General features: G+C 39.7%; 1 protein-coding gene across 2 annotated transcripts in view; it reads right to left on the bottom strand.

The window, feature by feature from the left end:
* The window catches only part of asap2a (ArfGAP with SH3 domain, ankyrin repeat and PH domain 2a), a 218,325-nt gene that overhangs the window by 90,649 nt on the left and 102,906 nt on the right, over positions 1-24,770 (bottom strand). For both annotated transcript variants that reach the window (XM_069886255.1, XM_069886254.1), the window contains exon 6: positions 5,810-5,939. In XM_069886255.1, coding sequence (XP_069742356.1) covers positions 5,810-5,939 — 130 coding nt within the window. The remainder of the gene's footprint in view (positions 1-5,809; positions 5,940-24,770) is intronic.

Below are 24,770 nucleotides of genomic sequence, written 5' to 3'. Positions count from 1 at the left end.
GTTTGACTTCGTATAAAAATCCCTCTCAAAGTCCCCCCAGCAATGCCAGGAGACTGAAGATCAGGGTTATCTTTAAGCCAAATCTCTTTAATCATCTTCACTGAATCGATGTCTGGAAAAACCGTTGTAATTGAAGATGCATTTTGCAGCGCCACCACTGTAGCAGTCGAATGACAGCTCTTTAACTCTCCAGCTGGTGGCGCCCCAGCTGATTCAACTGTCAAAGTCTCAATAACAGCACTCACAGTGGCCATTGTGTGAAATACTGGCACCCGGCCAGCTCTTTGTTCTGAAAGCTGCTGAGTGCGACCTTCAAAGAGCCTTACCGGTATAAAACGGAGTTTCAATGCCGAATTCTGTATGTCTTCTTCTGGATCCATTCTATGCTGAGTCCTGGCTTCTTGTAAACAAGTAGGCTCAGATAATTTCGGAAAATGTAATTTTTTAACAGTCTGTTGATGTTTTCTTTTACCTTTTTTTTTTGCATATAAACCATTAGGCACTAATCCAGCACCTCTTATTATTTATAAACTTTTAAAAGAACTTTAACGGGCACTTAAAGACAAAATAATAAATCAGAGTCAGGAGAGGTCTGGAAGGCACGTCTGTTCCCTTTGCCATCTTGCCACGCCCCCCGAAAATACAATGGTTTTCAACCATTTTCTTTCCACTCACATACCACTCCCTATGCCACTGGTGCTCTGTGATTAGTAAGGGATTACTTAAGGTGGTATGTGAGTGGGAAGGGAAGGTTGAGAATCACTGCTCTAGATCCAATTGTTACTGAAATATTTTCCTTGAGAAAAATTGTCATTGGCCCATTTCCTTTGGAGTTATGAAACTGTGCATATAACGAGTCAGCTGGATATGATTAAAACAGTGGTTTTCAAAACTTTTACTTTCCACTCACTTACCATCTTAAGCAATCCCTTAAATCATAGAGTACCTATGGCATAGGGAATATTTAAAGTGTTATGTGAGTGGAAAGAAAAAGGTTGAGAACCACTGGATTAATGCATCCATTAATTCTGTAGTCATTGCTCTTGGAATCTAGTGATCAAGCTATCAGAACCAGGAAATTTTTCCTATTTTCAACTCTTCTCTCTTTACTGACATTAATTTCTTCATATTCCACATTGTTATTCAAACTCTTATCCCTCAGACCACACAGCCTTGCAACATCAATTCTCCTATATATGTATTATTAAAAATACAGAATATTTGTCAATGCCTCAGCCATTGTTTCATTCCACTTGAGAAATCTCTCCAGCCAATTTTCTTTTTGCTGCTATTCCCTATTTAAATAGCTTTTAAAAGCTTAGGGCTAACTGCAACGTCAACTGCAACCTCCAATGTTCAATAGCAAAATGATCTCAACCTTCCCTTCCCGCTCACATATCACCTTAAGCAATCCCTTACGAATCACAGAACACTAATGGCATTGGGATTACTTAAAGTGGTATGTGAGTGGAAGGAAAAAGGTTGAGAATCACTGTTCTATGCTGTTTAACCTTTCCCCTTAACTCAGTTTCTGAAGTCTGGGCCACATCCTATTTCTTTGTACTCTTTCTATTTTATTGATGTCTTCCCTGTAGTTTGATGACCAAAATTACACACAAAATAATCTAAATTTGGCCTCACCAGTGACTTATACAACTCTACCATGACATCCCAAATCTTTTACACCATTTTCACGGAATTATGTATTCCAAGATCTCCCTGTTTATCAAACTCCTCAATGTCCTGCCATTTACCGTGAATATCCATTCTTGGTTTGTCCTTCCAAAATGCAACACCTCACACTTGTCTACATTAAATTCCATCTGCTATTTTTCAGCCTATTTTTCCAGCTGGTCCAGATCCTTTGAAAACATTCTTTGCTGTACACAACACCAGTCTTAAGGTCATCTGAAAACTTGATGAACCAATTTACCACATCATCATCCAGATCATTGATATAGATGACAAACATCAATGGTCCTAGCACTGATCCCTGAGGCACACAAGTCACAAGCCTCTAGTCTGAGAAGCAATCATCCACCACTACTCTCTGGCTGCATCGTCGAAATCAGTTCACTACTTCACGATGAATACTTAACATTTGAACCTTCCTGACTAACCTACCATTTAGGATTTTGTCAAAGGCTTTACTAAAGTCCATGTAGACAGCCCTCACAGACTTTCCTTTGTCAACTTTCTTGGTAACTCCTGCAAAAAATTCTAAGATTCGTTAAATACGACCTGCCATGCACAAAGTCAGGTTGAGTATCGCTAATCAGTTTCTGGCTATCAAAATAATTGTATATCCAATCTCTTAGAACACCTTCCAATAATTTACCTACTACTGACATCAAGCTCGCCACCCTACAATTTCCAGAGTTATTTTGAAGCCATTTTTTAAACAACATGAGCTACTCTCCAATCCTCTGCCACTACACCTGTGGCTTAAGGACATTTTAAATATTTCTGCCAGAGCTCCTGCAATTTCTGCACTAGCCTCCTTCAAGATCTGAGGGAATATCTTGTCAGGTCCTGGGAATTATCCACCTTTATTTGCTTTAAGATAGCAAGCACTACCTACCCTTTAATCTCTACAGGTTCCATGAACTCTCTGCTCATTTTCCTTACTTCCCACAACTCTGTGCCCTTTTCTTGAGTGAATATTGATGAAAACATTCAAGACCTCGCTCATCTCTTTTGGCTCCATACAAAGCCAATCACTCTGATCTTCAAGTGGATCAATTTTGTCCCTTACTATCCTTTTGCTCTTAATATACCTATAGAAATCCTTAGGATTTTCCTTCACATTGTCTGCAAAAGCAATCTCACCTCCTTTTAGCCTTCCTGATTTATTTCATGACGGTTTTGTTGCATTTTTTATAATCCTCAAGTTCCTCATTCGCTCCATGGTGCCTATACCTGCTATACACCTCTGTCTTCTTCTCAACCAGATCCCCAATATCCCTCAAAAACCAAGGTTTCCTATGCCTGCAACTTTGCTTTTAATCCTGACAGGAACATGAACTCTGTACTCTCAAAATTTCACTTTTCAAGGTTCTCTACTTATTTTGCACATCCTTGACCAAAAACAACTTATCCCAATCCACACATTCTAGATCTTTTCTCATCTCCTTAAAATTGGCCTTTCTCCAATTTAGAATCTGAACCTGAGGCCCAGACCTATCCTTCTCCATAATCAACTTGAAACTAATAGCATTGTGATCACTGGACCCAAAATGTCCCCCTACATATAATTCTGTCACCGTCCTATCTCATTCCCTAATAGGAAATGCAGCATTGCACTCTTGTCTTTTTGGTACCACTACCTGTATATATTGATTTGGAAAACTTTCCTGAAAACATTTGACAAACTCCAAACCATCCAGCTTTTCACAGTATGAGAGTCCCAGTCAATATGTGGAAAATTAAAATCTCCTACCATATGAACATTGTTTCCTGTAGCTGTCTGCTATCTTTCTACAGATTTGCTCCTCCAAATTTCAATGACTTTTGGCAGTCTATAATACAAGCCCATGAGTGTGGTCATACCTTTGCTGTTCCTTAGCTCCACCCATATTGCCTCAGTAGACGAAACCTCTGGTCTGTCCTGCCTGAGCACAACTGTGATATTTTCATTGATGAACAACGCCAATCCTCCACCTTTCATCTATCCCACTCTATCATGTCAGAAGCCCGGAACATTGAGCTGCCAGTCCTGACCCTCCTGCAAGTTTTTACTAATAGCTACAATGTCATAATTCCACTTGCCAATCCACGCTCATCTGCTTTTCCTACAATACTCCTTATGTTGAAATAGATGTACCTGAGAACACTTCCACCACTTTAAACCGATTGACTTCTAATGGTGATGGAATTTTAACATCATCTTTTTCCTCCTCTCCTCTATCTGCTATGGCACTCTGGTTCCCATCTCCCTGCAAATCTAGTTTAAACCCACCAGAGCAGCACTAGCAAACCTTCCCTCAAAGATATTGGTCCCCTTCCAGTTCAGATGCAAACTGCCCTGTCGGAACAGGTCCCACCTTCCCTAGAAGGGAGCCAAATGACCCAGAAACCTGAAGCCCTCCTTCCTGCACCACAGGATAATCTGCATTATCCTCCTATTTCTAACCTCACCAACCAGCATGTGACATGGGTAGCAATCCTGAGATCACAACCCTGGAGGTCCTGTCCTTCAACCTAGCGCCTAACTACCTGAACTCTCCTTGCAGGACTCCCTCACCGTCCTTTTACACATCATTGGTCCCTACATGGACCACAGCATCTGGCTGCTCATCCTCCCTCCTGAGAATGCCGTGAACTTGATCTGAGATATCCTGGACCCTGGCACCAAGGAGGCAAAATATACTTGATCTCTTCCACAGATCCTCTTAACCGTTCCTTAACTATGGAATCCCCTATCACTACAGCTCACCTCTTCTCCTCCCTTCCCTGTTTAGCCACAGACCAGACTCCGTGTCAGACACAACTGTTCCTAACTACAATTTTGATTATGTATTTAGAATCAACTGTTATACTGAAACATGACACCAATTATGTGCACATAGCAAAATAAATAAACTGCTGGTAGAACTCAACGGGTCAAGTAGCATCCTTGAAGTCAAAGGAATGGTCAATCTTTCTGCATCAGGGATGAGATTGTAGAGGAAAGAAAACCAGTACAGAGTGTAACAATATTAATATTTGGGGAGAATTTATAAGATTTAGAGTAGGTCATATACATACACACATTTTAAAACAGACCTTATTTGAAAGACTGAAGAATTCACATTGCAGGATCTCTGGAGAATGTCTTGCTGGAGTCATGCTGTCTATCAGTACGCTTTCTGCAAAGTGCTCACAGAAAGGTAAATTTTGGATTGTTTACCTAAGATAACAATGTGAGAAGAAGAAAGAACTCCTGTTGCTTGCTGGAGAAGGTGGGGGTTTTGCAAGACATAAGTCATGTGCTCTCTTTGGAGTTTCAGTTGGAAAAGAGAGAATTGAGTTAACAGCCTCAGTCAGTCAGTCAGTGTGTGGGACACTGACAAGTCACTGAAAAGTGCAATCTAAGGAAAACTGTTTGAAACTGATGAAAGCAAGTTCCAGAGCAGCAGATGGCTGGAAGTGCTATCTGCCTGATGTTTCTCTTGAAATAGAAGAATGGAACTCTGTGGTAGCTTGAAGAAAGAGGTTACCATCTAGAAGACCCTGATGGGGCAAGTTTTATCAGCGAGACCCTGGGGTGACTAGTGGTGATACCTCAGATGTGGAAATCCTGGAGCAACAAATATCTCTCTCTGCAAACCCTACAAGCACCAAGGCTGGTGAACTTTATACATGTTAAATTCTGTGCACAGTAACTTGAAGAAGGAGATGTGAGATTGAACTGTGAACCAAAGAATTTTTCTTGAATTTACACACACATTACATACACGTGCACTTAGAATTAGAAGGGGATAATTTAGTTAGTATAGAATATAGTATGAGAATAAAGTTAAGTTAAAGTTTGATTCTATTTTCATGTTTGAAGTTGATTAAAAATAACTTTTGAAAGCCACTTGTCTTGGTGAATGTCTATTGCTGCTGGGTTTTGGGGTCCATTGGGCTCTTAACAAGATAAGTTAGAAGGAGAGCTGAGACGGAGGTTGGTAGGCAGGTTTTTGTTGCAAATTTCACTATCTGCAGTCACTTTTGTTTCTATAAAAGCTAATAATCTATAAAATGATGACCATATTCAACAACAGAACAAATAATTGTCTAATTACATAAAATGAGCAAAAATAATAATTATACAAAACCAACTTACGTCACACATCTGTAGTTGAAAAAACCTCCGTTCTTTCTCCATTTCTTCAGCGATTTCTGCTCCACTTATTTCTGTACGGATCATACCATGTTGCTTGGCATGTTCCTTTTTTTCCTTTTCAATTTTTGTACTGCACATGAAAATCAAAATTCTGTATCAGAGTTACTTCAAACATAGCATTACATTTTTATAATTTAAGAACATAAGTAGGCAATGTGGCTGCTCAAGCGTGCTGTGCCATTCGTCAGCACATTCAACATTCCTGCCTGTCCCCGTAACATTCAATCCCCCAAGGCCCAAAATACTTTCAGTGTCTGCCACTCCCTCAGCTAAAAATTCTAAAGATCCATGTAACCATGAGTGAAGAAATTCCTCTTCATTGCTCTCTTGTGGCCTACTGCTAATTCTGAATCTACATACCCTAGTTCTGAACTCTACCAGGAGAAGAAACATCCTTCTCCATGCTCTCAAGTCCCTTTATGGTGTTGCATTTATCAAGTCAAAAGAGATTCTAGATACTGAAATCTCGAAGAAAATAGATTGCTGGAAAAATTCAGCGGGCAACATCTGTGGGAGTCAAAAGATATCATATGACATTTTGGATTAAGACCATGCATCAGGATAGAGAGAAAAGGAAAGGTTGCCAGGAGAGATCCCAGGTTACAGAAGCCCCCACTAATGGAAATCCAATTTTAAGTTAATTCGCCCTTTAGTTTTTGAAATAATTTTTCCATATATTAGTAATACCATAATAGTTCATGGTATTCTTTAAGAATGACATACCAAAGTGTGCAATTAGTTTAATTATGGCTGAAATGAAAATACAGAACCGTATTGTGACAGATTATTTTGTATTTTGTATTTTATATAGATATGTTTTAAAGGTGATAAATTATGTCAGGTTTTTATATCTCATTTAAAATACTGGAGCTCTGCTCAAGCCAGACAGACCTGGCTCCGAGTGCCTTTGCAAGAATTTTGAAGAGTGCCCAAGAGACTTCACTAATGGATTGTGGTTTTGAAAAGCAACAGATGAAAGAACTCGGAGGATTTGGTTCAGAGCCTCAGGCTGTCTGAATGCAGTTTGCCGTTTTAAGAGGGTCATGTGTGGTTTTGGAAGCAGAGAGAGTCAAACAGGTTTTTTTTCTCTGAGAGAGAGAGAGAATTCAGTTCAGCAGCAGCAACAAGACAAAATGGCAAGCGTGTGGAAAACCTCCATTTTGAAGATGGGTTGTGAATGCTTAGTTCAGCCTGGTCAAAGCCCTTGTGGTCCATACGAGATGAGAGGGCTGGCTGCCTAATGTTTCACTTGAAATAAGAGAAACAAAAAGGAACCGTGTGGTGACCTGAAAGTAAGAGGTCATCATCTGGAAAACCCTGATGGGGCAAGTTTCTTCGGCAAGACACTGACGTAGCTGATTAGAAGAAACCAGTTTGTGTCCAGCAAACAACAAATCTCTCTCTGCAAACCGACAAAAGCCTTCCTGAGTGGTAACCATTTACTTTTCAAGCACCAAAGCCTGGTGAACTTCACAGATGTTAAATTCGGTGTACAATATAAGAATTGCTTGCAACCAGTGGAGGAGTGAGAAGTGAGATTGGACTGTAAATCAAAGAACTTTTCTAAATATACACACACATTACATACATGTGCACTTCGAATTAGAAGGAGTTAAGTTAGATGAAGTAAGTTAATAGTAATAAGTTAGAGTTTGATCATGTTTTCATGTTTAAAGATAATTAAAAGCAACTTTTGTTTAAGTGACTATTTGTCCTGGTGAATATCTATTGCTGTTCGGTTTTGGGGTTCTCTGGGCTCATAGCAGTATGCAGAAGTGATTATGATACAGGTAGTTTTTCCAAACAGACTTTCCGATGTGCAACAAAAATGGATGACTGACATTTCTCAGGAACAGAATTCTTCCGTACCTTGGAAAATGTCTAGAGGAGTCACGTGATGGAGTAGTGGCCGGTCAGGGAACTCCAGCCCTCTCCGGAAAAGTATAAAAAAAATACACAAAACACAAAGGTACAAGAATAAAAATTAAAACAAAGTAAAAGTAAAGGTGGGAAGAAAATGGCAGCGAAGAGAGAAAAGTCGAAAGCAACGGGAAGAAGAGAAGAAAGAACATCAGAAGAAGAAGGTGAAGGCCTTACCTGTCCGAGGAGGCCCGCCGCAGAGAGAGAAGCCCGCTCCCTAAGGTCAGTAGAAGTCCCGAGCTCGGGACTACAAAAATGGCTCGCGGAGCCAAGTAAAAGTGCGCAACCGCGCATGAAAAAAAAACACACTGATGGGAGGGGGGAACAGCTGAGGAGTCGATCTCCACAGCTGAGGATGACAGCTGCAACACAGAAACAGGAAGAGAACACAGAAAACAACGAGAACAAGAAAGAAGAGAGTAAAAAGAAAACAAGGAAACAACAGACGACCAACGCAGAGGAAGAAGAAGAAGAAGAACATAGAGAAATGGAAGAAGGGAAAGGCAAGACAATGGATTTTTTTTTAAAGAATATATGGAATCAGTAAAAGAATGGCAATTACAAGAATTTAGTGAAATAAAAAGAAGAATTAAAAGTGCAGAAGAAAAAATGAATAGAATAGAGATGGTCATGTCAGATATAGGAAAAAGAGTGGACAATGTGGAAGAATGAGAAACAATCGTAGAAATGGAAGTAGAGGACTTAAAAGAGAAATTAGAAGAATCTAATAAAAAAGTTAAAGAGGCACAAGAGCTGTTAGCTCAGAAGATAGATATAATGGAAAACTATAATAGAAGAAATAATATGAAGATAGTGGGCCTTAAGGAAGATGAGAGAATTTATAAAAGATTGGATCCCCAGGGTCCTAGGAAGACCAGAATTACAGGAAGAAATGGAAATAGAAAGGGCACATAGAACATTAGCCCCGAAACCACAGCCACAGCAAAAACCAAGATCCATTTTAGTAAAATTCTTAAGATATACAACAAGAGAAAATATATTGGAGGAAGCAATGAAGAAAATAAGAGAAGATAAAAAGCCACTGGAATACAAAGGTCAAAAAAAATTTTTTCTGTCCAGACATAAGTTTTGAACTCCTGAAGAAGAGAAGGGAGTTTAATACAGCAAAAACGATCCTATGGAAAAAGGGTCATAAATTTATGTTAAAGTACCCAGCGATACTTAAAATAGTTATTCCAGGGCAGCAAAACAGACTATTCTCGGATCCGGAGGAAGCCCAAAAATTTGCAGAACAACTACAAAACAGGCAGAGAGATGAAGACATGTAATGAGAGTAAAAATGACCACGAACTATATGTATGTATTATATATATAGGTGTGTATGTATATATGTGTGTACATGAGTGTATCTGTATTTAGAGGAAAATATATAGAGTACAGATAAGAATTAATAACGGGAATGAAAGGGAATAGAGGAAGTAAGGAGGGAATTAAAAGAGTGACCTTTGTTATATATGAAAATTGAAATCTTTTCTGGGGGGGGCTGGGTGGGGAGGAGTTACGGTCACTGCAAAATCAGTTGACGCTTGCGAGTGAGTTCGCAAATCCAAATGGAGAGGGGAGATGTGGTTGCCCGACAAGGGATAAAGGGCAACTCAGGAATGGGAGAGGAGAATGGGATTAAAGAAATTTTAGATAGGAGAATAAGGGAAATGTTTGATGTTTTAGAAATGTTGTCTCATAAAGTGTTCAAAACAAGAAAGCAGAAATGGATAAGAAGGAAAGGTGATGATGAGGAAACGGAATGGGAAGATAAACAAAGTATGAAATGGCTATGTTGAACTATATGACTTTAAATATTAACGGAATACATAACCAAATCAAAAGGAAGAAACTGCTAAATTTACTGAAAAAATAAAAAATTGATATATCATTCGTGCAAGAAACACATTTAACTGAAATCGAGCATAAGAAATTAAAGAGAGATTGGGTAGGACATGTAACAGCAGCGTCATATAATTCAAAAGCTAGAGGAGTAGCTATATTAATCAGTAAAGATGTACCAATTAAAATAGAAGGGGAAATAATAGATCCAGCAGGGAGATATGTAATGATAAAATGTCAGATATATTCGGAGTTTTGGAATTTACTCAATGTATATTCACCTAACGAAGAAGATCAAAAATTTATGCAAGATATTTTTTTGAAGATAGCAGACACACAAGGGAACATACTAATAGGACGAGATTTCAACCTTAATTTGGATTTAAACTGGGAAAAAAATTAACAGAAAGAACAAAGTAACCAAATTTATAATTAAATCGATGCAAGAAATGCAACTTTTGGATATATGGAGGAAACAACACCCAAAGGAAAAGGAATATTCATATTATTCGGGTAGACATAAAACATACTCAAGAATAGACATATTTCTGTTATCAGCTCGTATGCAAGACAGAGTAAGAAAAACAGAATATAAAGCTAGAATATTATCGGACCATTCACCCCTGATATTGACAATAGAGTTAGAAGACATCCCTCCAAGAATGTATAGATGGAGATTAAACTCCATGCTACTTAAAAGGCAGGATTTTAGAGAATTCATTGAAAGACAAATTAAAATGTACTTTGAAATAAGTACGGAATCAGTGAAAGATAAGTTTATACTATGGGACGCAATGAAAGCATTCATCAGAGGGCAAATAATAAGTTATGTAACCAAGATGAAGAAGGACTACAATCAGGAAACAGAGCAGTTGGAAAGGGAAATAGTAAATATAGAAAAATTAGCAATGAAGGAAGACACAACTAAAAGAAGAGAATTGACAGATAAAAAAATAAAATATGAAACACTACAAACATATAAGGTGGAGAAGAACATAATGAAGACAAAACAGAAATATTAAGAACTAGGAGAAAAAACGCACAAAATTCTAGCATGGCAGCTTAAGACAGAACAAACTAAGAGAATGGTATTGGCATCAAGGAAAAAAGACAAACAAATTACATATAATCCAACGGAGATTAATGAAAACTTCAGAGAATTCTACGAACAATTATACCAAACTGAAAACGAAGGGAAAGAAGACAAAATAGATGAATTTTTAACTAAAATTGAACTACCAAAATTACAAATAGAGGAACAAGATAAATTAACAGAACCATTTGAAATAGTAGAAATACAAGAGATAATAAAAAACTACCAAATAATAAAACACCAGGAGAGGATGGATTCCCAATAGAATTCTATAAAAGATTTAAAGATTTATTAATTCCTCCCCTCCTGGAAGTAATTAACCAGATTGACAAAACACAAAGTTTACCAGATTCATGCAAAACAGCAATAATTACAGTAATACCAAAGACAGGGAAAGATCCACTCGCACCAGCGTCATATAGAACAATACTTAACACAGATTATAAGATAATAGCTAAACTATTAGCAAACAGATTAGCTGACTATGTACCAAAAATAGTAAATCTAGACCAAACTGGATTTATTAAAAAAAGACGAACAACAGACAATATTTATAAATTTATCAACTTAATTCATGCAGTACAAGGGAATAAAGCTCCAACAGTAGCAGTTGCTTTAGACGCAGAGAAGGCCTTTGACAGAGTAGAATGGAATTATTTATTCAAAGTATTACAAAAATTCAGTTTACCAGAGAAGTATTTCTTTGGCTTGGCTTCGCGGACGAAGATTTATGGAGTGGGTAAATGTCCACGTCAGCTGCAGGCTTGTTTGTGGCTGACAAGTCCGATGCGGGACAGGCAGACACGGTTGCAGCGGTTGCAGGGGAAAATTGGTTGGTTGGGGTTGGGTGTTGGGTTTTTCCTCCTTTGCCTTTTGTCAGTGAGGTGGGCTCTGCGGTCTTCTTCAAAGGAGGTTGCTGCCCGCCAAACTGTGAGGCACCAAGATGCACGGTTTGAGGCGATATCAGCCCACTGGCGGTGGTCAATGTGGCAGGCACCAAGAGATTTCTTTAGGCAGTCCTTGTACCTTTTCTTTGGTGCACCTCTGCCACGGTGGCCAGTGGAGAGCTCGCCATATAACACGATCTTGGGAAGGCGATGGTCCTCCATTCTGGAGACGTGACCCACGCAGCGCAGCTGGATCTTCAGCAGCGTGGTCTCGATGCTGTCGACCTCTGCCATCTCGAGTACTTCGACGTTAGGGCTGAAAGTGCTCCAATGAATGTTGAGGATGGAGCGGAGACAACGCTGGTGGAAGCGTTCTAGGAGCCGTAGGTGATGCCGGTAGAGGACCCATGATTCGGAGCCGAACAGGAGTGTGGGTATGACAACGGCTCTGTATATGCTTATCTTTGTGAGGTTTTTCAGTTGGTTGTTTTTCAGACTCTTTTCTGTAGTCTTCCAAAGGCGCTATTTGCCTTGGCGAGTCTGTGATCTATCTCGTTGTCGATCCTTGCATCTGATGAAATGGTGCAGCCGAGATAGGTAAACTGGTTGACCGTTTTGAGTTTCATGTGCCCGATGGAGATGTGGGGGGGCTGGTAGTCATGGTGGGGAGCTGGCTGATGGAGGACCTCAGTTTTCTTCAGGCTGACCTCCAGGCCTAACATTTTGGCAGTTTCCACAAAACAGGACGTCAATCGCTGAAGAGCTGGCTCTGAATGGGCAACTAAAGCGGCATTGTCTGCAAAGAGTAGTTCACGGACAAGTTTCTCTTGTGTCTTGGTGTGAGCTTGCAGGCGCCTCAGATTGAAGAGACTGCCATCCGTGCGGTGCCAGATGTAAACAGCGTCTTCATTGTTGAGGTCTTTCATGGCTTGGTTCAGCATCATACTGAAGAAGCTTGAAAAGAGGGTTGGTGCGAGAACACAGCCTTGCTTCACGCCATTGTTAATGGAGAAGGGTTCAGAGAGCTCATTGCTGTATCTGACCCGACCTTGTTGGTTTTCGTGCAGTTGGATAATCATGTTGAGGAACTTTGGGGGGCATCAGATGCGCTCTAGTATTTGCCAAAGCCCTTTCCTGCTCACGGTGTCGAAGGCTTTGGTGAGGTCAACAAAGGTGATGTAGAGTCCTTTGTTTTGTTCTCTGAGCTTTTCTTGGAGCTGTCTGAGGGCAAAGACCATGTCAGTAGTTCCTCTGTTTGCGCGAAAGCCGCACTGTGATTTACCAGAGAAGTATATTAATTGGATTAAAGCATTATATAAGGGGCCATTGGCGAAAGTGACAGTAAATGGATATAGATCAAAGCAATTTAACTTAAGTAGATCAACAAGGCAGGGATGCCCACTATCACCCTTATTGTTCGCGTTAGCTATAGAACCACTAGCAGAATTGATAAGAACAGAAAATAAAATAAAATGGATAAAAAAAGACAAGGAATATAAAATCAGTTTATTTGCAGATGTCGTTATAGTATACTTAACAGAACCAGAATTATCAATAAAAGAATTACATAAGAAATTGAAGGAATATGGAGAAGTGTCGGGTTACAAGATTAACGCAAATAAAAGTGAAGCAATGCCAATGAATAATGCAGATTTCTCAAAATTTAAGAAAGAATCACCATTTAGATGGCAAATGCAAGCAATACAATACCTAGGTATACAAATAAATAAAAACCTCGGCCATCTATATAAACTCAATTATTATGCACTAATGAAAAAATTACAGGATGATTTAGAGTATTGGAAAGACTTACCACTAACACTAATAGGAAGGATAAACTGTATTAAATGAACATTTTCCCAAGGATACAATACCTATTTCAGGGATTGCCAATACACTTGACGGAGAAATTCTTCAAGGAGTTAAAGAAAATAATAAGGAAATTTTTATGGAAAGGGGGGAAACTGAGGATAGCACTAGAGAAATTAACAGAATGGTATAAACAAGGAGGCTTACAACTGCCAAACTTTAAAAATTATTATAGAGCCGCACAATTAAGATACCTATCAGATTTTTATCAAACAAGGGAAAAGCTAGATTGGACTAGATTCTTTGGCTTGGCTTCGCGGACGAAGATTTATGGAGGGGGTAAAAAGTCCACGTCAGCTGCAGGCTCGTTTGTGGCTGACCAGTCCGATGCGGGACAGGCAGACACGATTGCAGCGGTTGCAAGGGAAAATTGGTTGGCTGTGGTTGGGTGTTGGGTTTTTCCTCCTTTGCCTTTTGTCAGTGAGGTGGGCTCTGCGGTCTTCTTCAAAGGAGGCTGCTGCCCGCCAAACTGTGAGGCGCCAAGATGCACGGTTTGAGGCGTTATCAGCCCACTGGCGGTGGTCAATGTGGCAGGCACCAAGAGATTTCTTTAGGCAGTCCTTGTACCTTTTCTTTGGTGCACCTCTGTCACGGTGGCCAGTGGAGAGCTCGCCATATAATACGATCTTGGGAAGGCGATGGTCCTCCATTCTGGAGACGTGACCCATCCAGCGCAGCTGGATCTTCAGCAGCGTGGACTCGATGCTGTCGACCTCTGCCATCTCGAGTACCTCGACGTTAGGGGTGTGAGCGCTCCAATGGATGTTGAGGATGGAGCGGAGACAACGCTGGTGGAAGCGTTCTAGGAGCCGTAGGTGGTGCCGGTAGAGGACCCATGATTCGGAGCCGAACAGGAGTGTGGGTATGACAACGGCTCTGTATACGCTTATCTTTGTGAGGTTTTTCAGTTGGTTGTTTTTCCAGACTCTTTTGTGTAGTCTTCCAAAGGCGCTATTTGCCTTGGCGAGTCTGTTGTCTATCTCATTGTCGATCCTTGCATCTGATGAAATGGTGCAGCCGAGATAGGTAAACTGGTTGACCGTTTTGAGTTTTGTGTGCCCGATGGAGATGTGGGGGGGCTGGTAGTCATGGTGGGGAGCTGGCTGATGGAGGACCTCAGTTTTCTTCAGGCTGACTTCCAGGCCAAACATTTTGGCAGTTTCCGCAAAGCAGGACGTCAGGCGCTGAAGAGCTGGCTCTGAATGGGCAACTAAAGCGGCATCATCTGCAAAGAGTAGTTCACGGACAAGTTTCTCTTGTGTCTTGGTGTGAGCTTGCAGGCGCCTCAGATTGAAGAGACTGCCATCCGTGCGGTACCGGATGTAAACAGCGTCTTCATTGTTGGGGTCTTTCATGGCTTGGTTCAGCATCATGCTGAAGAAGATTGAAAAGAGGGTTGGTGCGAGAACACAGCCTTGCTTCACGCCATTGTTAATGGAGAAGGGTTCAGAGAGCTCATTGCTGTATCTGACCCGACCTTGTTGGTTTTCGTGCAGTTGGATAATCATGTTGAGGAACTTTGGGGGACATCCGATGCGCTCTAGTATTTGCCAAAGCCCTTTCCTGCTCACGGTGTCGAAGGCTTTGGTGAGGTCAACAAAGGTGATGTAGAGTCCTTTGTTTTGTTCTCTGCTCTTTTCTTGGAGCTGTCTGAGGGCAAAGACCATGTCAGTGGTTCCTCTGTTTGCGCGAAAGCCGCACTGTGATTCTGGGAGAATATTCTCAGCGACACTAGGTATTATTCTATTTAGTAGAATCCTAGCGAAGATTTTGCCTGCAATGGAGAGCAACGTGATTCCCCTGTAGTTTGAGCAGTCTGATTTCTTGCCTTTGTTTTTGTACAGGGTGATGATGGTGGCATCACGAAGATCCTGAGGCAGTTTACCTTGGTCCCAACAAAGCTTGAAAAACTCATGCAGTTTGGCATGCAGAGTTTTGCCGCCAGCCTTCCAGACTTCTGGGGGGATTCCATCCATACCTGCTGCTTTGCTAGATAAAATAGGGGAGAAGATACCTGAGGATATATTATATAAATGGGATGAAAAATTGGTACAACGTAGGAATTCTCCAGTATTACATCATCTGCTCAATATTTGGAAGAAGATTCATGTAGAAAGGAATAAAACAAATTACCAATTACCAAAACTATAACTGACGCAAAATCAGTTAATCCCTTTTACAATAGATAACCTTTCCTTTAGAGAATGGGAGAAAAAAGGGATCAAAAGAAAAGAAAATTGTTTTTCAGGAAATAAATTACTATCCTTTGAACAAATGAAGAATAAATATAACTCAAGATACAATGTTGGCATACTACCAACTGAAATCCTACTTGAAGGACAAATTGGGAAGCAGTCTGAGGTTACCAGAGGGAAGTAATTTTGAATATGTGATTACAGACACAATGATAATCAAAAAATTTATAACAAATATGTATATTAAACTGCAAGAAAAGGAGAATGAGGAAACAAATGGTAAAACTAAACAAAAATGGGAACAAGATTTAAACATAAAGATAAAGAAGGAAACATGGGAGAAGTTATGCTCTGGAACTATGAGAAATACAATAAACACGAGGTTACGTATGATACAATATAACTGGATACACAGACTATACATTACACCTCAAAAGTTAAATAAATGGGACCCAACAGTATCTGACAGATGTTTTCGTTGTAAAGAAGAAATGGGAACAACAATTCATGCAATCTGGACGTGTGAGAAAGTGAAAACATTTTGGGAAGATCTAAACCAGATATTAAATAAAATTACAGAAAGCAATAAACCAAAAAACCCAGAGATCTTCCTCCTAAGTAACATAAAAAACAAAGAATTTGGACTTGATTTGGATGGTGCACAAAAAAGGTTTGTTAGGATAGCCCTAGCTGTAGCAAAAAAATGTATTATGTCAGCCTGGAAATTAGAAGATAACTTGAGAATACAACAATGGTATATAGAAATGAATAAATGTATTCCATTAGAAAAAATAACATATAATTTAAGAAATAATATTGCAATATTTGAACAAATATGGGAGTCATACATGAAACACAATAGAGAAAACCTACCGGGGACATCTGCCACCTAAAATGACAGAAGGAGAAGGAAATGAAAAGAATTGACTCAGTGGAACTTCTTTATTTTTATTGAGTGACAACATTGTTTGACGGGTTTAATGTATCTTAGATTCTGTATTTTAAATGAATGGGAGGGGAGGTAGGGAGGGTGGGATGGGAAGGGGGGGGGGAGAAAACGACACTGTATATATTTGAAAAGGAAAATGTATGTATCTTGATCAATGTGGTTTATGGAGTGAAAAATAAAAAAAATTAAAAAAAAATTTAAAAAAAAAAAGAAAATGTCTGAATACAGTAATATGGAGGGATGGGTTAGCAGTTAGGCGATAAGTGAAGCCAGATGGGCAGGAGCTGGTGGACAGATTCAACTAGGAGAGAAGGTGAATGGGAGAAGTTTTATAAAGGAAAGAAACTGGGTGAATGGATGTGTGGAAGAACAAACCAATTTTTCCAATGAATTCACCCCCAACTCATTTATTCCACAGGAAAACGACCCTTTCACCACAAATCAACCCTCAGTCCTCACCCAAACATTGATTCCTCTTTAAAGGCAAACTAATTAATTAATAATAATACTGACTTATTTTTCTGGTTCTCACTTCCAATGAGAACAAATGCTCAAAATCTTGCTCCTTTTTCTTCTTCCCTAAACTTTGCTTTGAAAGTCATAATTATTTACTAATATAATGGCCAAAATAAAAAACCTCCTGATGCTGCTGTAACTGCAGTGTTGCCACTGGTACAGATCTAGGAGTGTGGGGAGACAGTTCTCCACTATTGGACTGATTGTTATGCCCATGGTACCAGATAGACTTTAAGTGGCCTGCAGAAGGGGCCAGAAGTGTTTTTTTTTAAAATCAACCCACTGAGGTTATCACCAACCACTCCCACCCCCTCTTCCCCTTACCAACCGCCCACTTCCCCACTGCCAGTGAGGAGGAGAAGCCCAGGAGAAGACATTTCAGGGAAGGTGACAATGACAGCGCAACAGCGTAGGCCCCAAGGCCAAAGGATTCACACTCGGCTGGGGATTGCTGGAGACTGGGTAGTGGGAACCACATATCAAGATCATGATTTATGAGAGTGCCGATGGCAAGGAGGGCTCCCGTAGAACCCTGGATCTTAGCAACTTCCTGATCGTAGTGGAGGTTCATAACTAAGAGCTTGGAACAAACCTGAGGCCATGCAGCTGCTAGGGTCTGAGGTGTGTAGGAGGGGAATCAACAGATACTCAGTACAGTGGATGAATCTACAGACATGGTCTCCCTCAAGGGACTCTCTTTTGCTTCTCTTTGTCTTATAGTGGAGGTGCTGGACAAGTGGTTCCCCTGTACGACTTAACTGCAAGCAAAAGTTGACAAATTTTGTATATTTACGTAAATGACAATGAGCTGTTCAAGGAACTCAGTGGGTCAGAATACTTTCATGGGCAAAAATGATGTCAATATTTCAGGTCAGGACCTTTTATCGAGACTAAAGTTTAAAAAAAAAAGAGGGGGTGATATTATGTGTAGAAGGGTGACACAGCTAGGGAGGGTCCATGAGGTGATAGAGCATTGGAAAGAAGGTGGGAAAGGCTCATCCAGAAAGTCAAGGCACAAGTTCCATTGGAACTTGGCTGCGTTGATTCAGAATTGGCTCAGGTACAGAAGGAGAAGATGGCAGAGAATTGAGGTCAGTGACAAGTGCAAACTGTTCTAGAAACAACCTTCCCCCTCCCCCTTGGTCTTTGTAATCTTTATAAATTATTTGGATGAGGAAATGAAATGATGATTGGCAGATGACCTTAAGGTTGGAAGTATTGTGGATCATGTAGTGGATACAGAGTTAGGATGAGAAGTGGCAGATGACATTCAATAGAGAAAAGTGTGAAATTACAAATTTTGGAAGATTGAACCTGAAGGGACAGTAAAAGGTTAATGGCAGAATTCTTAGCAGTGTGTAGGAACTGAGGGATCATGGGGTCCAAGTTCAGAAATCACCTCAAAGTTGCTATGCAAGTTGATTGGGTGGTTAAGAAAGCATAGGATGTGCTGGCCAATAGTGGAACTGAGCTCATGAGCCATGAGGCATTTCTGCAGCTCTACAAAACTCTGGTTAGATCACATTGGAATATTGTGTTCAGTTCTGGTCATTATCGGAAGGATGTGAAAGCCTCAGAGAAGGTGCAGGAGAAATATACCAGGATCATCCCTGGATTAAAGAACGCATCTCATGAGAAAAGATTAAGCAAGCTAGGAAGACGATGTACAAGGTTAAATGGTGCATACATAAAGTGGGCACCCACTACCTTATCCCAGGGTAGCGAAGGCCAATACCGGAGGATATCTATTTAACTTGAATGATCTCACATTTTCACACACACACACACACTCTTAGATAGGTATATGGATGCAAGTAAAGAAGGGTTATGTAATGTGAGGGAAAGGTTAGATTGATCAATGGAGTAGATTTACAGCAGTCGACTCAACTTGTGGGTCGAAGGGCCTGTATTGTTCCAGGTTCTTTAAGTTAAAAGCAATATTAGTACATGAAAGAAAGGACTAAATTAAAAAAAAAACATCAGTTCCTTAAAAGCAGAAAGATAAATGGTTGCGACATTATCTTTGGGTCTCCACACAGCTCTGGATCACCTCAAAAACAGCAATTCATTCAAAAGGCTGCTCTTCAGAGACTACGTCAGCCTTTAATGCCATTATTCTCTTAGTGCTGGTCAAGAAGCTACAAACTCTAGGCCTCTGTACTCCCCTCTGCAACTGGATCCTTGACTTCTCATTGGAAGACCACAGTCAATATGAATTGGAAACAACATCTCCTTCTCGCCGATCAACAAGGGCGCACTCTTAGGATACGAGCTTAGCCTACTGTTCTGCACCTACGACTATGTGGTCAGGCACAATTTCAATCCCATCTACAATTTTGCAGATAATACCACAGTTGTCGGCAGAATCACAAACAGCAATGAGGAAGGGAACAGGAGGGAGATAGATCAACTCATGAGTCAACAACCTTGTGCTCAACACCAGCAAACCCAAGGAGATGATTGTGAACTTCAGGAGGAAGTCAGGGGAACACGACCCAGTCCTCTTCAAGGGCTCAGTAGTGGAGAAGAACTTCAAGAACTTCAAATTCCTGGGTGTCAACATCTCCGAGGATCTGTCCAGGAGCCTCCATGTTGATGCAATCACAAAGGCGGCTCACCAGCAGCTATACTTTGTGAGGTGTCTGAGAAGATTCGGTAAGACTCTCGTAAACTTCTACAGGTGTACCATGGAAAGCATTCTGGCTGGTTGTATTACTGCCTGGTATGGAAGCGCCAACTCTCAGGACAAGAATAAACTCCAGAAGGTTGTTCACTCAGCCTGCGACATCAGTCACCAGACTTCACTCTATCAAGGACATCTACATGGGGTAACATCTTTTAAAAAAAAAGCAGCCTCTATCCTCAAAGACCCCCACACCCAGGCCATGCCTTCTTCACTCTGCTACCATCAGGGAAAAGGTACAGCATCCTAAAGTCATGCCACTGAGTACTCAAGGACAGCTTTGTCCCTGTTGCCATCAGATTCCTGAATAATCAATAAACCAAAGACACTGCCTTACTTTTTGTGCATTATTATTGTTATTATTTTATTTATTTTATATAGTAATGTTGTAAGATGGTTATAACATGTATGTTTGCACTATGACGCTATTGCAAAACACTGAATGTCATGACAATAAATCCTGATGCTGATCTTGAAATCCAAGTCTTTTGCGGATGCAAATAGCAGATTATGAAAGAGCAAGGAGTTGGTTTTTTAAAAAATTTTTAAAGACATACAGCATGGTGATAGGCCATTCCGGCGCACGAGCCCATGCTGCCCAATTTACACCCAATTAACCTACACCCCCAGTACGTTTCAAATAGTGGGATAAAACTGGAGCCCCCAAGGAAAATCCACACAGACACGGGGAGAATGTACAAACTCCTTACAGACAGCTTGGGAATCAAACCCCAGCCTCAATCACTGGCACTGTAAAGGCTTTGCGCTAACCACTTCACCAACCAAGTTTGCATAAGAAATCTAGACTTTTAAAAGACATCTAAATAAGATGCCACATTAAAGGTTGTTACACAAAATACAGGTCCTGGGGTTGAAGAAAATGTATTAGTATTAACAGAATACAGCAAAGAGACCAAAAATAATGGTTCATTTTCAGGTTGGCAGGTTGTAACTAGTTACAAGGAACAAGGCTGAAGCCGACATTAATCACCTAAATGAAGGTAAAGTGTGCAAATATTCAAGATTACTGAACAAACAAAGTTAATCGGGAGGTCTGGTTTGAGAAGTATCTGCAAAAGATATTTGTGAGCAAAGTACAAGTGATAAGAGTGAGGAATGCAAGGTTATTCCCTTTCATAAAACGAGTAGAAAAATTGAGTAAATGTGGAACCTGGTTGTGTGCTTAAATACAAAAGATAAAGTTAATATGCAAGTACAGTCAGGAAGGATGGGGAGATTGTGTGTGGGGCAGTGAGGAAAAACAATGGCATGGCCCCCACTCCCTAGTAATAAACACATGAATGTCAGACACACATCTACATATTTGAAAGTTATTATCTGTTTTAAGTGCTCTTCCAAAAGTGGTTAAATCTAAATCACTGAACCATCTCCAGCAGGAAGGTAAATATAATGTTGGCTTTTATTGCGACAAAGAACAAGTTTTGCTGAAAATCTTCTGGAACATTAGCAAAATCTCCTGTGGAAGGGTGGTTGCAGTTTTGGTCTCCAGATAAAAGGAACCAAATATACTCATCTTGGAGGCCAGATAGTTTAGAATTACTGGATTAATTATTGGAATAAATGAGTTGTCTTACAAGGAAAGATTGATAGAACAGGCAGCACTGGAGTTTTTAAGGAAAATTAGAAGAGATTTCATAGAAGCATTCAGATGGCACGGTTAGTGCAACACTATTACAGCATCAGCTACCCAAGTTGATATTCAGGGCTGTCAATAAGGAGTTTGTACATTCTCCCCTTATCTGCATGAGTTTCCTCTGGATGCTCCAGTCTCCTCCCACCCTTTAAAAATATACTGGGATTGTAGGTTAATTAGTGTATGGTGGGGGCGGGGGGGGGGGGGGGGGGGAGAGGAAGGCCTGTTAACATACTATATTTCTAGAAATCTAGAAACATACTATATTTTTTAAGAAATTATTAGAAAAGTACACACTTAGCTCAAACTTTATAAATTTTTGGAATTTTCTAACCAACAGGGCTATGGATGATCCGTTAAGTCTATTCAAGAAAAAAATTTCAAATTCAAGAGGAATTACTGGTTATGGAACCATGCAGCATGGAATAGTTTTCCCTCTCTCCCTCTACATTTGGCCCATATCCATCTGAACCCATTCTAACCATGTATCCCTCCAAATGTGGGATAGTAGCCTTATGATCCTATTGTAGAGCAGTTTGGTTTCATCTTGCTCTCCTTTAAGACTTTCATTACTAACTATGGCTCAAAGGGTTCTTCTAATTTAAATAAAATGGAGTAAGTAATTGTATTTGAAGAATACTTGACCAAAAAATTGAGCAGTTTTGAATAAATTAAACATGAACAATCAACAATTTTTAAAAGATCAGGTCAAATGAGCAAAGCCATAATTAATTGGATAAATGCATGAATTTTTTAAAATATACATTAATTTTATTTTATTATCCAAGATAAATATCTTTCTAAATTTAATTTTATATATTTCAATAACTCTACATCTTTCATGTCAATTGTTAAAATTATACTAGTTTAGAAGGCTCCAAAGGTTGTTATAACTGAAGGGTGGTAGTGGGGACGAGCTCCCACTGCCACACAAATGCTCTTCATGGCGTGGGTCTCAAGCAGCCTCTAACAACCAAATCCAGCTCCTGGCCTTCATGTGTAGCATAGTTCTTATGCCCAGTGGAGCTATTCTTACTGTCAGGAGAAGGGGCAAAGGCAGGTCACTGGCATCTTGAAATCAGTTGCTCCAGGCAGATGGGGCTTGTTAACCATAACTCATCTGGGAGAGGGAAAACTCCAATTTTAAACCTCCACTGCCTTGTGGCTATACCCACTTTGGGAGTAAACCCCAAGGAAAAATCCAAAGTCAGAGGTCTGAGGCGGTTGACTGCTGAACCAGGCACCAGCACGGCAACGCTGCTGGCACCAAACTGTATCCACTTTCATCGTTCTTGCCATTAGCATTGGGGATGGATCTCCATATCAACTTTGCCCTGGCTTGCGCCCTAGAGAGGCCATTCCAGCTTCAGTGATTACAGAGGCGCAGTACTCGTGGTTGATCATGACCAATGGAGGAGACATAACTAGTTTAGAAGATACATTTTCAAATTTGTATGATCCCAACTTTTTTTTTTGTTTGTGTTGTAAATAAGAACCAAATGTAATTCTGCACAATTAATGGGTGAAGATGTCACAACGACTCCAAGATGATAGCAAATTGTATGGATTTAAAAAAAACTCTCTGGAATTCAATTTTAGCATTTTTCTTTTTTAATTTTATTTAGAAATTTTCCATGCATGCAATAACACCCAAATAAAAAAGATGACAATTACTAATATCAAACCTATTACATGATAATATAAACCCCGAATCCCGCCCCTCCAACACCCTCTCCCAACTAAACTAACCCCCAAAAGAGGGAAAAAAATTAAAAAAATGGACTATGTAAGAAAACAAAAGTAAAGTAAGAAACAGATTAGAAACCTGGCTCCTGGAAGTTCCCCCTCACCACACGGAATTAATAGTTTTTAAACTTTTAATATTTTTAAGGAAGTTAACGAAGTTCGAGGCTTAAGAAAAAGGTCTATAAATTAATTTCCTCAATTCTTAAGTACAGGCTCCAAATTTTCAAAAATACAATCATATTTATTTCTCAAATTATATGTAATCTTCTCTGAAGGAGCACAGCTATGCATTTCTGCATGGGTATCTCATTTCCATGTTCACTGTCACACATTTCTTGCTACTGCTAAGGCAAATAAATTAATTTTATATTCTTCTCAGTTCACCTTAAACCCTTTAATATCCAGATCAGCTCAAATTACCTCTGTAAGGGGTTCAACTGCTAAAATAAATAATGCAGGTGATAAAAATGCATCCTTGCCTACTAGACATAAACAATGAAAACAATGTTGAAACCTACCTGTTGGTAACAACTTTAGCTTTACGGTTATTATATAAGGCTTTAACCCAATTTATAAAGACCGGACTCTTCCCAAATTTCTCAAGGACCTTAAACAAATAGTCCCATTCTAATCAATAAAATGCTTTTTCTGTGTCTAACGTCACTTCTACCCTTAAATCTCCCCTCTTTTGAGCTAAATGTATAATACTAAGTAACCTAGTTACATTATCAGCAGATTTACTCTTTTTCACAAAACCTGTCTGGTCCATATGTATCAGTTTTGGTAAAAACTTCATCAACCTGCTAACTAAAAATGTTGCAACCATCTAGATTTAACAGAGAAATTGGTCTATATGGACTGGTTTTAGAGGATCGCTATCATTTTTCAGTAGTACCGTTATTATCACAGTAGAGAACGTTTCCAGGAATGTATGTGTCACCATCGCTTGTTCTAACATATCCATAAAAGGAGGAATTAACAAATCTTTAAATTCCTTGTAAAATTCAGACAGGAAACCATCTCTCACAGAGACTTATTACTTTGAAATTAGCTTAATGCTTCTCCCACTTCCCTTGATGTGAAAATGGCATCATTTGTATAGACCAGTAACCTTCTTTGTAGTAAAAAAAATCCTATTTTATTATCATCTCTGTGATTCAGACTTATGCAACTGAGAAAAGAACTGTTTAAAAGCCTCATTAATTTTATGAGGCTTATAAGTAGTCACATTCAACTCTGTTTCAATTGCATTGATAGTTCTTGAAACTTGTTCTGTTTTCAGTTGCCAAGCAACAACCTTATGAGCCCTTTCACTCAATTCGTAATATCTCTGCTTAGTTCTCATTATAGCTTTCTCCATTCTATATGTTTGTAATGTGTTGCACTCAAGTTTCCTAAGGCACGCATTTGTAAATCCTTTTCCAATTCATCCAATTCTTTCATGTAGTTCTTCTTCATTTTAGAGGTATAACATAATTTGTCCCTTTAAATAAGCCTTCATCGCATCCCATAAAATAAACATCATTAATTGAATTAGAATTAGT

This window comes from Narcine bancroftii, chromosome 6 (assembly GCF_036971445.1).
Source record: "Narcine bancroftii isolate sNarBan1 chromosome 6, sNarBan1.hap1, whole genome shotgun sequence".
In the NCBI taxonomy this organism is placed as follows: domain Eukaryota; kingdom Metazoa; phylum Chordata; class Chondrichthyes; order Torpediniformes; family Narcinidae; genus Narcine; species Narcine bancroftii.
This window is presented reverse-complemented; position numbering and strand designations above follow the sequence as displayed.